General features: G+C 36.8%; 1 protein-coding gene across 1 annotated transcript in view; it reads right to left on the minus strand.

Annotated features, from left to right (window-relative positions):
• Window positions 1–16,420, minus strand: part of RPF1 (ribosome production factor 1 homolog) — a 24,146-nt gene extending 7,726 nt beyond the window's left edge. The window contains exons 1-3 of the mRNA XM_077120459.1: window positions 16,157–16,420; window positions 14,669–14,725; window positions 12,174–12,254 (exon numbers count right to left, since the gene is read on the minus strand). Coding sequence (XP_076976574.1) covers window positions 12,174–12,254; window positions 14,669–14,725; window positions 16,157–16,384 — 366 coding nt within the window. The 5' untranslated portion in view covers window positions 16,385–16,420. The remainder of the gene's footprint in view (window positions 1–12,173; window positions 12,255–14,668; window positions 14,726–16,156) is intronic.
• Between the last annotated feature and the right edge of the window lie 398 nt (window positions 16,421–16,818).

The following is a 16,818-nucleotide window of genomic DNA, read 5'->3' on the forward strand; positions in this document are numbered from 1 at the left end:
CCTAAATCCAATGACTTATGTCTTTATAAGAGAAAAGAAAGGGGAATTTGAATACAGAGACTCAGGAGACATACAAGGAAGAAGTCATGTGATGACAGAGACAGAGCATGGATTGATGTGGCTATAAACCAAGGAATGTCAAAGATTGTCAACAAACTACCAGAAGCTAGGAGAGAGACATGGAACAAATTCTTCCTCAGAATTGTTTTTAAAGCTTTTATATGTGTTGCAATCCCAAAAGTGTTGGTGAGAAAAAAATAAAGAGTTTTTCATTCATTTACTCATTGAGTGATTTCTTCATTCCATGAACTTTTGAGTTCTGGTGAGTAATTCTACTTACTGAAAAAAATGACTACTAGAAATAACTCCATCCAAAAGCATCTGTTACATGCATAGCACTAAAAAATACAAGAGAAAGTCTGAGGAGGAAGAAGATGTAATTAATCTCTTATTCACTGATTGCACTGATGGGGATTTATTAAGCATTATGTATCTAATACTATACTGATACAAGAAGTACAACTGCTGTAATGTTAATAAGAGGAGGGAGAAGAGGAATGCTCCTTGTATCTCTGGAGTTGACACAGTTGATGAGTCACTCCTTAGCCTCCAGAAGACACCAACCCTGCTGACTTTCTGAGTTGGAACTTTTAGCCTCCGGAACTGTGCAAGAGTAATTTATATTGCTTGAAGCCACCCAGTTTGTGGTAATCTGTTATAGCAGCCCTAGAAAACTAACATAGCGAGGGCTTTAAAAGTGGTTCCAGGAAAACTATCTCTCTAGCAGAGGATTTACAGAAGGCCAAGAGGGACTTACTTCCATTAATGGCAATAAGAAAAGACTGTGTGATTTTCCTCCTGCAGAAAACAAGTGTACATGTGGACAAAAATTGTCAAGAACTATTTCAGGGCACAAACTGAAACATGTTTATTCTTGAAAAATAAGAACAGCTGTGGGGAAGAATGTTAGGAATCTTGCCAAGAGCCTCTCCCATTTCCCCATATCCTAACCTCCCAAACTGAGAAGGGAAAGTAGAGTTTTGAATGCTTACATTCAAAAGAAAATTCTAAAATCAATAATCTATTGATTGCTGTGCTTTCCATCTTAAGAAGCCAGAAAAAAAAGCATAGGAAACCCAAAGTATATAGAAGAAAGGAAGTAATAAGGATCAGGGAAGAAATGAATGAAATGAAAAAATCCATCAAGCAAAACACTGATGAAATTATTATACGAAATCTTCCATTCAAGGGGATACTTACTGAACAATAATGAAATTAATATTTAAAAATGTGTGGGAAAAACGTGTGGAATGTACCAAAAGTGATTCTTAGAGAGCATTTCATGGCCTCAAACGCAAATATTAGAAAGGAAGATAAAAAATGAGCTAATCAATCAATGAATAAAAGCAAAAATGAAGGAAATAAAAAAGAGAAGATTTAAATGGTTTAGGAAGCAAAAATTCAATGGAAATGATTAAAGAAAATCTTTAAATGGCATTTACCACATTAATGCAACAAAGGAGGACAACCACATAATCTTGTTATTTGTAGAAAAAGGATCTGATAATATCCTACACCCATTTCAAAGACAGCAAAAAACAAAAACAAACAAAAAAATCAAACAGCAAAATGTGAATAAAATTAATTTCCTTAACACATTTTGCAGGGAAACTACCACTAATGATGCAACTATTAATGACAAAGAAAACAGAAAATTACTTTTTCAATTTACTCAACATATACTAGAGCACAAAAGTTGGAGAAAAAGAAACTGCTAATGATTAAAAGCAAGAAACTAAACTGTCATTTATAGAAATACTAAACTGAAAGTGAAAATAATATTCAAATTATTAGAAATAAGAGTTTACTTTACTGGTTATAATATCATTATCTTATAACCAAGTGCAATTTTATAAATCAGCAAACAAAACAATTTACACTAAAAAGAGAAGAAATTTACACTAATAAGAAAAAACATTAGATACCTAGGAATATATCTAAGGTTTATGAATAAAACTTCTAAGAAAGAAATTATAAAATTCGTTTTGCATTAAAGACCTAAGTAAAGTAATATAGACAAGTCCCTAACTTGAACTGATTTAGTGTAATTCCAATAAAAATTCCGGCAAAGTTTGTTGAAGAATCTGATGAGATGATTTTATAACCTTATATGAAAAAAAGCAAAGGCTCAGGAAAAACCAAACTACTTCTGAAAAGAGGAATTCTTGTGGGGAGGTCTTTCCCTAAATATCAAGACTTATGAAGCTAAGCATTAAAGAAAGAAAAGAATTGGCGTAGCCACCAAACAAACTGACCAAGCAAATAGAGAACCCAGAAAAAGACCAAGTATATAATGGATACTTTGTTATATATATCATACATCACTTCAGTTCACTGTGAAAAGAAAGGCTGCACTACTTCAAAAATGGTACTGGGGAAACTGGTTTTATATGCAGGGGCAGTGGGGGTGAGGTGGGGGGTGGGCAGGGAGGTGGGAGGAGAAAGAAATCTATTCCTTTTCTTATACTTACAAAAAAATCCATTCCTGACAATTAAGTACATAAATGTGAAAAAGTAAAAGAAAAAAAATTCCATATAAATAAAGTTAGGAATGAAAAGAAGACACTACTACGGTTTCACTCATGAACATGTATATATACTGGACGAAATATTAACAAACTTAATGTATAAAAAAGATAAAACATCATAACCAAGAATGCAAAAAAGGCTTTTCCTCTCATACGCAATTTACTGGGGAAATCTTTTGGTTCTAATTTCAAAATATACCCAGGGGAAAAAAATACTATTAAGAAAAAATTTCCACACTTCATTGCAACCATTCTGGTCCAGGTCGTTGCCATCATCATCATCATCCTCTCCTTCCCGGGGTTACTTCAGTAGCTTTCTAAATAGTCTGCTTACCTCTGACCTCTTGCCCCACTACTTAAAATCTCAGAACAGCAGTAAATTACTCTTAAAAGTCTGATTCACATCATTCTTCTGTTCAAAACCATTTAATGGCTCCTCCATTCACCAAGCTTAAAAGTCCAAGTCCTCAACAAATGGTCAACATGTTCACTATTTGGCCTCTTCCCACCCTTCACCTTCCTGGCACCTCTAATAATCCCAACTTGCTAATTTGATTCCAGCCACACTGACCTCCTTGTTGTTCCTCGAAAATATAGGAATACTCTGCCTTAGAACTTGTGCACTGGCTGTTCCCTCATCCTGGATCACCCAAAGATGGCTGATTTCCTTAATAAAAAATCTTTGCTGAAAAGTCATCTTCTCAATGAAGTTTAACCTGACCACCCTACATAAAATCACAACTTCAGGATGGGCAATGGTGGCGCAGTGGCAGAGTTCTTGCCTGCCATGCCGGAGACCCAGGTTCTATTCCTGATGCTTGCCCATGTAAAAAAAATAAATAAAATAAAATAAAATCACAACTTCACACAACAAAAAAAGAAGTAAAAAGACACGAATAATTGATAAAAGAAAATAAACAGATAAAATTTATCAATTATCAGAATGGCAAAAATTATATTATTATACACTTCCAACTGGCAAGACTCTGGAGAAAAAGAACATACACTGGTGGTGGGAAGCACACTGATAGAACACGGAGGTGGGGGGGGAATTTGGCAATTACTTCACAGAACTACACATGCATTGTCTTTTGGCCATCAATTTTACCTCCTGATCCAATAATCCTTCTGGGAATTTTTCCTGAAGACATAGCTCCAATAATACCAAAATACTCTGCATAAGATTACTCACCACAGCATGGTAAACACAAAATACTGAGTAAAAGTTTGAGAAGTAACAGGACATTATACAGTCTCAAAGTGATTCTCCAAAGGATACTTATTAATTACAAAGGGAAAAATAATAACTTTACACTGAAGAAACCAGGTTTGATAGCTAATTTTATGTGTCAACTCAGCCAGGTTATGATGTCTAGTTGTTTGGAAAAGTACTGGCCTGCTTGTGACTATGCAGGTATTTCAATGATGGGAGCTGCACCTACAATTACTTGATGGCAGCTACAAGTTTCTTTTTTAATCAACAAAGGAATATACCCTCAGCAATGTGGGTAGTCTCCTTATCTAATGAGTTAGAGGTCTTAAAAGCCAGAACTGAGAATTTCAGAGGCCAGAAAAGGAGTTCAGACTCAACTTCAGCACTGGTTCTGAATTTCCAGTCAGTCAGCATCTCCAGGGCAATTTGGACTGAGGAGTTTGGGTCCCACTTCTATGGGAATTTTTAGCATGTGGCCCATTTTATAGGATTCAGACTTGGCAGACTTCAGGGTCAGGTGAGACAATTCCCCATAAAAAATTTATATATATATTTTGTATGTATGTATACAAGGTTTAATCCTGATCCATTTTGTACAGGCAGCCATTTCTTTCAATCCCTATATAGCACCGTAGGTTGGAAATTTGATTAGGTTAGCTTCACAGAGATACGGTGTGCCCATTTGTAGGTATTAACATTTGATCGGAGGGAGATGTGACTCCACTCATTCCAGGTGGGTCTTGATTAATTTACTGGAATCCTTTAAAAGGGGAAACATTTTAGAAAGAGCCATGAGAACCAGGAGAGTCTACACAGCCAGACACCTTTGGAGATTAAGAAGGAAGACACCCTCAGGGGAGCGTCATGAAACAAGAAGCCTGGACAGAAGGCTAGTAGATGTCTCCTTCTTTGCCACATGCCTTTCCAGTTGAGAGAAACCCTAACATTGTTGGCCTTCTTGAAGCAAGGTATCTTTCCCTGGATGACTTAGATTGGACATTTCTATAGCCTTGCTTAATGTGGATATTAAGCACTGCAACCCACATCCCACCCCAGATATTCCTCAATCTTCTTTACTTTGTGTACTTTCTTCCTCTAATAACTTATGACCTGCTAACATAACTTATTATAATATGCTTATTGCATGTTTCCCTTCCTAGAATGTAAGCTCCATGTAGGTAGGATATTTATGTGTGTCTGTGTCAATTTTGTTCCGCAAGTCCCTCAAACACTCCATAAGCACTTGCTGGAAAACTGACTAAGTAAATGAATAAATGAATGATATGTGGAGAACGTTGAAAGGAGCACTGCTAAAAGAAAAAAAAAAGAGTGAGAGAGAGAAAGAAATAAGAAACCCCAAACTAGAAGCCATCCAATTCTTCAATTAGAGAATGGATAAATAAATTGTGATATATTTATTATAAAACAATACTAGAGACTTCCTGGAAGATGGCGGCTTAGTAAGACGCGCGGATCTTAGTTTCTTCTCCAGGACACCTACTAGGGGAGTAGAAACGATACAGAAAGCGCCCAAAGCCACAACAGAGATAAAAAAGACAGCGTACCCCATCCTGGAACGGCTGGCTGGCTGAGAGAAGCAGCTCGGGTGAGATCGCCGAGGCGCGCGGGCCTTACCGGGCGGGGTGGCAAGCGGCCGGAGTTACTCCCTTCCCCCTTCCCGGGCCGGCTGGGAGAATTGGAGAGGTGGTCCCCTGAAACCAAGGCGACTGGCGCCCACACCACGCGCAGCCCCCGGACCAACTGAGAGAATTGGATCGGAAACCCCCAGGCCGCGGAGAACGGTGACCCCGTGACTCCCGGGGAACGTGCACTCTCTCGGGTGGGCCGCTGCCGCTGGCGCCCTCCCGCCACGCTTGTTGCCCAGGGCCGACTAGGAAATTCGGACGGGCTCTTTCCCTGGCTGCGGCGACCAGCAACCCTCCCTGCGTTCGGACCCCGGGCCGGCTCAAGCCGCTTCGGCTAGCGAACCCCCAGGACGGCGAGAGTTTTCCAAAGTTTAAGGTCCCACAGCACCTTTTACTGGTGGGACCCGCAGACAAACGTGTGCCACGAGCGCCACCTACTGGGCAGGATAAGAAAAACAGAACCCAGAGATTTCACAGAAAAATATTACAACCTTGCTGGGTCCAACACCAAGAGAAATCTGAATAAATGCCCAGACGCCAGCAGCAGAAGATAACTGTCCACGCTCAAAAGATTGAGAATATGGCTCAGTCAAAGGAACAAACCAACAGCTCAAATGAGACACAAGAGCTGAGACAACTAATGCTGAATATACGAACAGAAATGGAAAACCTCTTCAAAAATGAAATCGATAAATTGAGGGAGGACATGAAGAGGACATGGGCTGAACATAAAGAAGAAATAGAAAAACTGAAAAAACAAATCGCAGAACTTATGGAAGTGAAGGATAAAGTAGCAAACATAGAAAAAATAATGGATAGCTACAATGATAGATTTAAAGAGACAGAAGATAGAATTAGTGATTTGGAGGATGGAACATCTGAATTCCAAAAAGAAACAGAAACTATAGGGAAAAGAATGGAAAAATTTGAACAGGGTATCAGGGAACTCAAGGACAATATGAACCGCACAAATATACGTGTTGTGGGTGTCCCAGAAGGAGAAGAGAAGGGAAAAGGAGGAGAAAAACTAATGGAAGAAATTATCACTGAAAATTTCCCAACTCTTATGAAAGACCTAAAATTACAGATCCAAGAAGTGCAGCGCACCCCAAAGAGATTAGACCCAAATAGGCGATCTCCAAGACACTTACTAGTTAGAATGTCAGAGGTCAAAGAGAAAGAGAATATCTTGAAAGCAGCAAGAGAAAAACAATCCATTACATACAAGGGAAACCCAATAAGACTTTGTGTAGATTTCTCAGCAGAAACCATGGAAGCTAGAAGACAGTGGGATGATATATTTAAAATACTAAAAGAGAAAAACTGCCAACCAAGACTCCTATATCCAGCAAAATTATCCTTCAAAAATGAGGGAGAACTTAAAACATTCTCAGACAAAAAGTCACTGAAAGAATTTGTGACCAAGAGACCAGCTCTGCAAGAAATACTAAAGGGAGCACTAGAGTCAGATACAAAAAGACAGAAGAGAGAGATATGGAAAAGAGTGTAGAAAGAAGGAAAATCAGATATGATATATATAATACAAAAGGCAAAATGTTAGAGGAAAATATTATCCAAACAGTAATAACACTAAATGTTAATGGACTGAATTCCCCAATCAAAAGACATAGATTGGCAGAATGGATTAAAAAACAGGATCCTTCTATATGCTGTCTACAGGAAACACATCTTAGACCCAAAGATAAACATAGGTTGAAAGTGAAAGGTTGGGAAAAGATATTTCATGCAAATAACAACCAGAAAAGAGCAGGAGTGGCTATACTAATATCCAACAAATTAGACTTCAAATGTAAAACAGTTAAAAGAGACAAAGAAGGACACTATATACTAATAAAAGGAACAATTAAACAAGAAGACATAACAATCATAAATATTTACGCACCGAATCAGAATGCCCCAAAATACGTGAAGAATATACTGCAAACACTGAAAAGGGAAATAGACTCATATACCATAATAGTTGGAGACTTCAACTCACCACTCTCATCAAGGGACAGAACATCTAGACAGAGGATCAACAAAGAAATAGAGAATCTGAATATTACTATAAATGAACTAGACTTAATAGACATTTATAGGACATTACATCCCACAACAGCAGGATACACCTTTTTCTCAAGTGCTCATGGATCATTCTCAAAGATAGACCATATGCTGGGTCACAAAGCAAGTCTTAACAAATTTAAAAAGATTGAAATCTTACACAACACTTTCTCGGACCATAAAGGAATGATGTTGGAAATCAATAATAGGCAGAGTGCCAGAAAATTCACAAATACGTGGAGGCTCAACAACACACTCCTAAACAACGACTGGGTCAAAAAAGAAATTGCAAGAGAAATTAGCAAATACCTCGAGGCGAATGAAAATGAAAACACAACATATCAAAACTTATGGGACGCAGCAAAGGCAGTGCTAAGAGGGAAATTTATTGCTCTAAATGCCTATATCAGAAAAGAAGAAAAGGCAAAAATTCAGGAATTAACTATCCATTTGGAAGAACTGGAGAAAGAACAGCAAGCTAACCCCAAAGCAAGCAAAAGGAAAGAAATAACAAAGATTAGAGCACAAATAAATGAAATTGAAAACATGAAAACAATAGAGAAAATCAATAAGGCCAGAAGTTGGTTCTATGAGAAAATCAATAAGATTGATGGGCCCTTAGCAAGATTGACAAAAAGAAGAAGAGAGAGGATGCAAATAAATAAGATCAGAAATGGAAGAGGAGACATAACTACTGACCTCACAGAAATAAAGGAGGTAATAACAGGATACTATGAACAACTTTACGCTAATAAATACAACAATTTAGAGGAAATGGACGGGTTCCTGGAAAGACATGAACAACCAACTTTGACTCAAGAAGACATAGATGACCTCAACAAACCAATCACAAGTAAAGAAATTGAATTAGTCATTCAAAAGCTTCCTAAAAAGAAAAGTCCAGGACCAGATGGCTTCACATGTGAATTCTACCAAACGTTCCAGAAAGAATTAGTACCAATTCTCTTCAAACTCTTCAAAAAAATCGAAGTGGAGGGAAAACTACCTAATTCATTCTATGAAGCCAACATCACCCTCATACCAAAACCAGGCAAGGATATTACAAAAAAAGAAAACTACAGACCAATCTCTCTAATGAATACAGATGCAAAAATCCTCAATAAAATTCTAGCAAATCGTATCCAACAACACATTAAAAGAATTATACATCATGACCAAGTAGGATTCATCCCAGGTATGCAAGGATGGTTCAACATAAGAAAATCAATTCATGTAATACACCATATCAACAAATCAAGGCAGAAAAATCACATGATCATCTCAATTGATGCAGAGAAGGCATTCGACAAGATTCAACATCCTTTCCTGTTGAAAACACTTCAAAAGATAGGAATACAAGGGAACTTCCTTAAAATGATAGAGGGAATATATGAAAAACCCACAGCTAATATCATCCTCAATGGGGAAAAATTGAAAACTTTCCCCCTAAGATCAGGAACAAGACAAGGATGTTCACTATCACCACTATTATTCAACATTGTGTTGGAGGTTCTAGCCAGAGCAATTAGACAAGAAAAAGAAATACAAGGCATCAAAATTGGAAAGGAAGAAGTAAAACTATCACTGTTTGCAGACGATATGATACTATATGTCGAAAACCCGGAAAAATCCACAACAAAACTACTAGAGCTAATAAATGAGTACAGCAAAGTAGCAGGTTACAAGATCAACATTCAAAAATCTGTAGCATTTCTATACACTAGCAATGAACAAGCGGAGGGGGAAATCAAGAAACGAATCCCATTTACAATTGCAACTAAAAGAATAAAATACCTAGGAATAAATTTAACTAAAGAGACAAAAAACCTACATAAAGAAAACTACAAAAAACTGCTAAAAGAAATCACAGAAGACCTAAATAGATGGAAGGGCATACCGTGTTCATGGATTGGAAGACTAAATATAGTTAAGATGTCAATCCTACCTAAATTGATTTACAGATTCAATGCAATACCAATCAAAATCCCAACAACTTATTTTTCAGAAATAGAAAAACCAATAAGCAAATTTATCTGGAAGGGCAGGGTGCCCCGAATTGCTAAAAACATCTTGAGGAAAAAAAACGAAGCTGGAGGTCTCGCGCTGCCTGACTTTAAGGCATATTATGAAGCCACAGTGGTCAAAACAGCATGGTATTGGCATAAAGATAGATATATCGACCAATGGAATCGAATAGAGTGCTCAGATATAGACCCTCTCATCTATGGACATTTGATCTTTGATAAGGCAGTCAAGCCAACTCACCTGGGACAGAGCAGTCTCTTCAATAAATGGTGCCTAGAGAACTGGATATCCATATGCAAAAGAATGAAAGAAGACCCATCTCTCACACCCTATACAAAAGTTAACTCAAAATGGATCAAAGATCTAAACATTAGGTCTAAGACCATAAAACAGTTAGAGGAAAATGTTGGGAGATATCTTATGGATCTTACAACTGGAGGCAGTTTTATGGACCTTAAACCTAAAGCAAGAGCACTGAAGAAGGAAATAAATAAATGGGAACTCCTCAAAATTAAACACTTTTGTGCATCAAAGAACTTCATCAAGAAAGTAGAAAGACAGCCTTCACAATGGGAGACAATATTTGGAAATGATATATCAGATAAAGGTCTAGTATCCAGAATTTATAAAGAGATTGTTCATCTCAACAACAAAAAGACAGCCAATCCAATTACAAAATGGGAAAAAGACTTGAACAGACACCTCTCAGAAGAGGAAATAACGGATGGCCAAGCGGCACATGAAGAGATGCTCAATGTCCCTGGCCATTAGAGAAATGCAAATCAAAACCACAATGAGATATCATCTCACACCCACCAGAATGGCCATTATCAACAAAACAGAAAATGACAAGTGCTGGAGAGGATGCGGAGAAAGAGGCACACTTATCCACTGTTGGTGGGAATGTCAAAGGGTGCAACCACTGTGGAAGGCAGTTTGGCGGCTCCTCAAAAAGCTGAATATAGAATTGCCATACGACCCAGCAATACCATTGCTAGGTATCTACTCAAAGGACTTAAGGGCAAAGACACAAACAGACATTTGCACACCAATGTTTATAGCAGCATTATTTACAATTGCAAAGAGATGGAAACAGCCAAAATCTCCATCAACAGAAGAGTGGCTAAACAAACTGTGGTATATACATACGATGGAATATTATGCAGCTTTAAGACAAGATAAACTTATGAACCATGTAATAACATGGATGGACCTAGAGAATATTATGCTGAGTGAATCCAGCCAAAAACTAAAGGACAAATACTGTATGGTCCCACTGATGTGAATGGACATTCGAGAATAAACTTGAAATATGTCATTGGTAACAGAGTTCAGCAGGAGTTAGAAACAGGGTAAGACAATGGGTAATTGAAGCTGAAGGGATACAGACTGTGCAACAGGACTAGATACAAAAACTCAAAAATGGACAGCACAATAATACCTAATTGTAAAGTAATCATGTTAAAACACTGAATGAAGCTGCATCTGAGCTATAGGTTTTTGTTTTGTTTTGTTTTGTTTTGTTTTGATTTTACTATTATTACTTTTATTTTTTTCTCTATATTAACATTCTATATCTTTTTCGGTTATGTTGCTAGTTCTTCTAAACCAATGCAAATGTACTAAGAAATGATGATCATGCATCTATGTGATGATGTTAAGAATTAATGATTGCATGTGTAGAATGGTATGATCTCTAAATGTTGGGTTAATTTCTTTTTTTTCCGTTAATTAAAAAAAAAAAAAAAAAAGAGAAGGGATAATTGGAGATGAAGGGATACAGACTGTACAACGGGACTGGATATAAAAACTCAGAAATGGACAGCACAATACTACTCAATTGTAATGCAATTATGTTAAAACACTGAATGAAGCTGCATGTGAGGTATAGGTTTTTGTTTTTGTTTTTTTTGTTTTTTTTTCTTTCTATTATTGTTTTAATTCTTATTCTGTTGTCTTTTTATTTCTTTTTCTAAATCGATGCAAATGTACTAAGAAATGATGAATATGCAACTATGTGATGTTATTAAGAATTACTGATTGTACATGTAGATTGGAATGATTTCTAATTGTTTTGTTAATTCTTTTTTTAATTAATAAAAAAAAATAATCAAAAGAAAAAAAAAATACTATAAAACCAAGTTACCTCTATAAAAATCTTAAAAATACATGAAGTTTTAAAACCTTGATTCTTTCTCTCACTGACATATACTATTTAAAGGAAAGCTGTGCAAAGAGAAAAATTATCTTGAAACCAAGAATTTTATGGCAACACACAAAAAATACAATCAATTTTGTTATCCTTAAGAATCAAAATGTCTAACAAATACTATAAAAATCTATAGTATGAAAAAAGTTTTTCAAATGACATGTAAAACATTAAAGTACTATTTGAAGATGAACTAAATATAAAAGTGAACCTATGCATAAAACACAATAAATTTCGAGAAAACAAATACTTACTGCAATTTTCTATAGCATTACTTTAGAAATTCAATTATGAAATACTGAGATATAATATGCCAACATTATAGCCGAATCAGTCCACTATGTAACTCTACCACCAAGTTAAATAACACATGAATAGACAGTTTATCAAGGTGGTGACCCAAATTTATTTAAGGCTTCTAACATTACCTCTTCATCATTAGGGTCTACTATGGTTTCATCATGTACTCTCTGGTTGTCAATGGTCTTGGGTATAGGCTTTGGTGGAGCCTAAATAAAAGAAAAAGGATTAAATTTTAGGAACATTTTACATTAATACTTTTATATTACTGTTGGAGAAGAATAACAGAAACTTACAAAAATCCAAAAACTTACTGTTTCTTATTTCACCCTACTGTTACATCGATCTTAATATCAATATTGAATAAGAGGCTTTATAAATCTCTGAGCTCAGACAAACCTGGCTAGGACTATTTTTAACATTTAATGAAATGGGGGCTTAAAACCAGGCAGATGTAGTGAAGAAAAGAGATGAGAATCAAAATAATTTTACATGAAGGAGAAAAATATCAAAGCATAAAAAATTAGGAGAGGAAAAAAGTACAAATGTATGTGATTTTGTTTCCATAATGTCAAAAACCTACTTGTAAATGTCTAACAAAAGTTAGAAATCTGTTTCAATCTTTTGATCTAGTAATTCTCCTTCGAGAGAGTTAATGTAAGGAATGAAAAGGAGGAGGGGAGTAACATATAAAGAAATACGGAGTATCACTATTCATAATGGAAATAAACAGCAAATAGCACAAACGTCCATCAACTGGGTAATGAGTTAGCATATTATGACACCTTAACATGGTAAAAATACTATTAGAATTAGTAACTGTGTATACTCAGCGTATATCAAGAAATAACGTGTGGTAGTTTGATTCAGTTGTCAACTTGGCCAGGTGAACGTACCTAGTTTTGTTGCTGCAGACATGAGCCAATGGTACGTGAACCTCATCTGTTGCTAATTACATCTGCAGTCAGCTAGGAGGTGTGCCTGCTGCAATGAATGACATTTGACTTAATTGGCTGGTGCTTAAATGAAAGAGCACGTAGCACAGCCTAAGCAGCTTGGCATTCCTCATCTCAGCACTGGCAGCTCAGCCCAGGCCTTTGGAGATGCAGAAAGGGGGCAGTTGTTGGAATCCAAAGGCCTGGAGAGAAGGCCAGCAGAGATCATCCTGTGCCTTCCACGTAAGAAAGAACCTCAGTGGAAAGTTAGCTGCCTTTCCTCTGAAGAACTAACAAAATAAATCCCCTTTTATTAAAAGCCAATTCGTCTCTGGCGTGTTGCATTCCGGCAGCTAGCAAACTAGAACATAGTGCAAATGAAATGTTAAGTTAAAGAGTAGGACCACAGAATGATGGGCATACACTAAGTAAATATAAATATACAAACACAGATATGAAGAAAATGTGAACTGTTGAACTATTTAAGATTTTATTTTTTATCATTCTATGACATAGAAACTAATTTTTAAATCATTATATAAAGAAGGCAGTTCTAGTAAGTCATCTTTCAGCCTCTCAAAATGAGGCTGTTTTCAAATAGTGATTAGCATATAAACTTGCTGTAAGTGATGCTGTAAGTGACTGATAATTGAGAGTTAAAGAGACTAATACTATTTGTTGTATTAGGAACTTGAAGATCAAAACAGTCTAACACTGTCAACTTCATATGGTTTAATGTAAATACTATTAAGAGAATGCATTAGAAAGTAGAGTGTTTAGTTTGTATACAGTCTTTATATTTTTCCTGAATTAAATATGTACATCCTTACACGGTACCTCTTAAGAGATGGAAGGGGGAGGATTATTGTAGGTTTTTAAAAACTTTCAGATATAAATCATAACCTAGGAGTATCTGTAAATAAAATGAAACTAAATGAAAAAAATAAACTAAATAAAAATTAACTCAGCTGTGCAATAATGTGGGAGTATTAAAAATTTTCCATAGAAGGATTTCACTTCTTACCAATACCATGATAATAGCCAAATTCCTTCTTGCTACATATCTTTCCTCTCTTCCTTGCCAAAGTAAATCCAGGTACTTCACCCTCTTCCCACTCCCAAGTCTCACTCTGTACAGGTTCAGGGTCATTGTATCAGCTGCATCATTCTTTTCCACACCCACACCACTCTATACGGGGCTCTGTCCTGCCTTCCTGACAAAAAGACTTTGCCCCAAGTCATAAAAGCTCTAGTCACAGGCCTAAAAAAAGGGGACTTGCCCATTCCCCAAATCAGAAAATCTATAACTCTCAAACACATAAAGGTAAGCAAAATAATCAAGTTACAGAAGTATATACACCCTTCAGCTGAAAATTTCCAAATGTGAAACAAACACCATTGTGTTTATTACTTAGGGATATAAACATAAAAAGTAAAGGTGTGAAGAAATGCATGGGAACAAGAAAAGCCAAATTCATCAGAGTGGTTCTGTTAGAGGGAATGCAATGAGGAACAAGCACAAAGGAGACCAATGCATTATTATTTGTTAAGAAAGAAAGAGTTTATGTGTGTGTATACATAACTGACATATTTCATAATAAATTTGAAAAGAAAGTGACTCAACATGAATATCAGGGAATATTCCTGAATTATAAGACAAAAAGCAGATAGCTAAAAATTTTACCTACCTTATCACCAAGAGCCTCTCTCTCCTTTTTAAGTTTTTTCTTAGCTGCCAACTTCTCCTAAAGAGTTGGAAAAAAAATATCGAGAAACCACTGGTTATGTCACAAATATACACTGATACTAAAAATTACTGATGCTCTGAATATTTAAACTGGGCGATCTTTGTAATTTATGAAAATAAACATCCTGAAAGATTTTTTATGCCTAAGTCATTATAAACCAAAAGATCTGGCCAATCAATAAGAATTCTTTAACAAAGATCTTGCTCCTCATAAAAGTTCAAATTGGCAAGTCTGAATATTTAAAATTTCACTAGTCTACCTTTTCCTACAAAGCTCACATCAAATTAAGTAAAACATAAACTTCTATATCTAAACATTAACTGCTTTTTGTTTGCTTTTTTGCATTTCTAACTGCATTTTAAAGTAGACCTCTGCTCTACTGGATGCCTCTCTTGGAAAGCACTAAAAATAAAGGTGAAAGGGAGATGAGTTTTCAAGTTGGTCTCAAATAAAGTCATCAGTAGTCATCCACATACTTACTATCAAAATATGCTTATAAATTAGTAAGAATTTGCAATGTTGGTTACGATGGTTTTTAGTATGAATCTGTATCTTCTTTTGGAGATTTCTGGAAGGAATGCTTGCATACAACAGAAAGTACATTATTTTTTCCAGTGCTTACAGACTCTCAATCCATTAAGTAATATATTAGAAATTATAGTCCAAATCTTCTAGGACATCTCTCTCCCATACTCACCACCAGAATGGGTTAGATGGCCCGTCTATATACTCCCATTGCACACCTTGACACTTTTGATAAATAAGACACAGTTCAGGACCTCAAAAAGCCCAGTAAGGAGAGGTGATCAAATAAAAATAAAATTATAAACGTGTGAACTTCTAGCACGTACAAGAATAAACAAATACTTGGTTGAAATCGCAATGTAATCACAATCACCTGAGCGAGTCACTTAAAGCTCTTTCAAGTCTATCTAAGTCCCAGAACAGTACGAGGATAACGCTGTAAACTAGAAACTCTTCTACAGCACAGTAATTTCGGCAAGAGTTGCTGCGAGAACCAGAGGAGGGATGTTCTAGATTCGTGAACTGTCTGTAAAAGATTCTAAGAATTAACCAACATTGTGCGGACGAGTGAGGCGGCGGGATTGAGAATTTTGCCTTCTACGGCAGGAAGGACTAAATTCTACTGCAAGTTTAGGATGTCCTGCTTTCATTCAGAGAAGTGGATCCTACGAAGAAGCTGGCAAATAAGAGAACCCTTCACTGTGACGCCGAAAGAGCTGAACTAACGCGACGCCAGCAGAACCAACCGCTAGAGCCACAACGTCACTCCTCTGGTTTAAACAGCGGCGGCACGTCGCGCCCGCTGGGGACCCCAAGCAGGGGCAACCACGCATGTGCGAGGTACACCCTACCCGCGGCGAGGGAAACGACGCATGCGTCCGGAAGCGTCTGCCCCTTGCGTACCTTCCGCTGCTGTTGTTTCCACCGCGTGAACATTAAGTGTCGTCGCTGCTTATTCTTAATCTCCGAAATGCTGAAGCCTGGGGGAAAGGAAGCCGCTTTCGGGGGGTGAACCCCGCTTTCCGCCGCCCCATCCCCAGCGACTTCAGTCTCATGAGGTTCTTCGGAAGCGGCTTTCCGTTTCAAGCCTTTCTTCCCGCAGCCTTCGCTCTTATCCCCTGCTTTCGCCATGGTGTTTGCTCCTTTGCGTCTCTACGGAAACGGAAATAGCTTTTTTCTCTCTGACCCCTTCCTTAAGTTTTTACTTCCGGGGACATAAAGTTCTTAACATTATAGGATTCTTTCTGAGATTAATCAGTTTAAAAGTACACAAACTAAGGCTTGAGGAAAATTTAGGTGACTTGTTCAGTTTGTATAAACTGTGAAATGATAGGTGCGTTGAAATAATTTATTGAGTGCCTCTATGTGCCGAGCCCTCAAAATATTGGGAAAAAGACAATCCTGCCGTATGATGTTTGCATTCTTCTAGACTGAGTCCTAAAACGAATGAATAAATAAAGAAATTTTTTTTTTTTTTTTTTTTGGTGCACTACAAAGTGATGTACGGTATGGAAAAAAGAGAACAGAACAAAAGGAGATAAGGAGAGGGTAGAGTATGTTGCAAT

Source organism: Tamandua tetradactyla, chromosome 11 (genome assembly GCF_023851605.1).
Source record: "Tamandua tetradactyla isolate mTamTet1 chromosome 11, mTamTet1.pri, whole genome shotgun sequence".
In the NCBI taxonomy this organism is placed as follows: domain Eukaryota; kingdom Metazoa; phylum Chordata; class Mammalia; order Pilosa; family Myrmecophagidae; genus Tamandua; species Tamandua tetradactyla.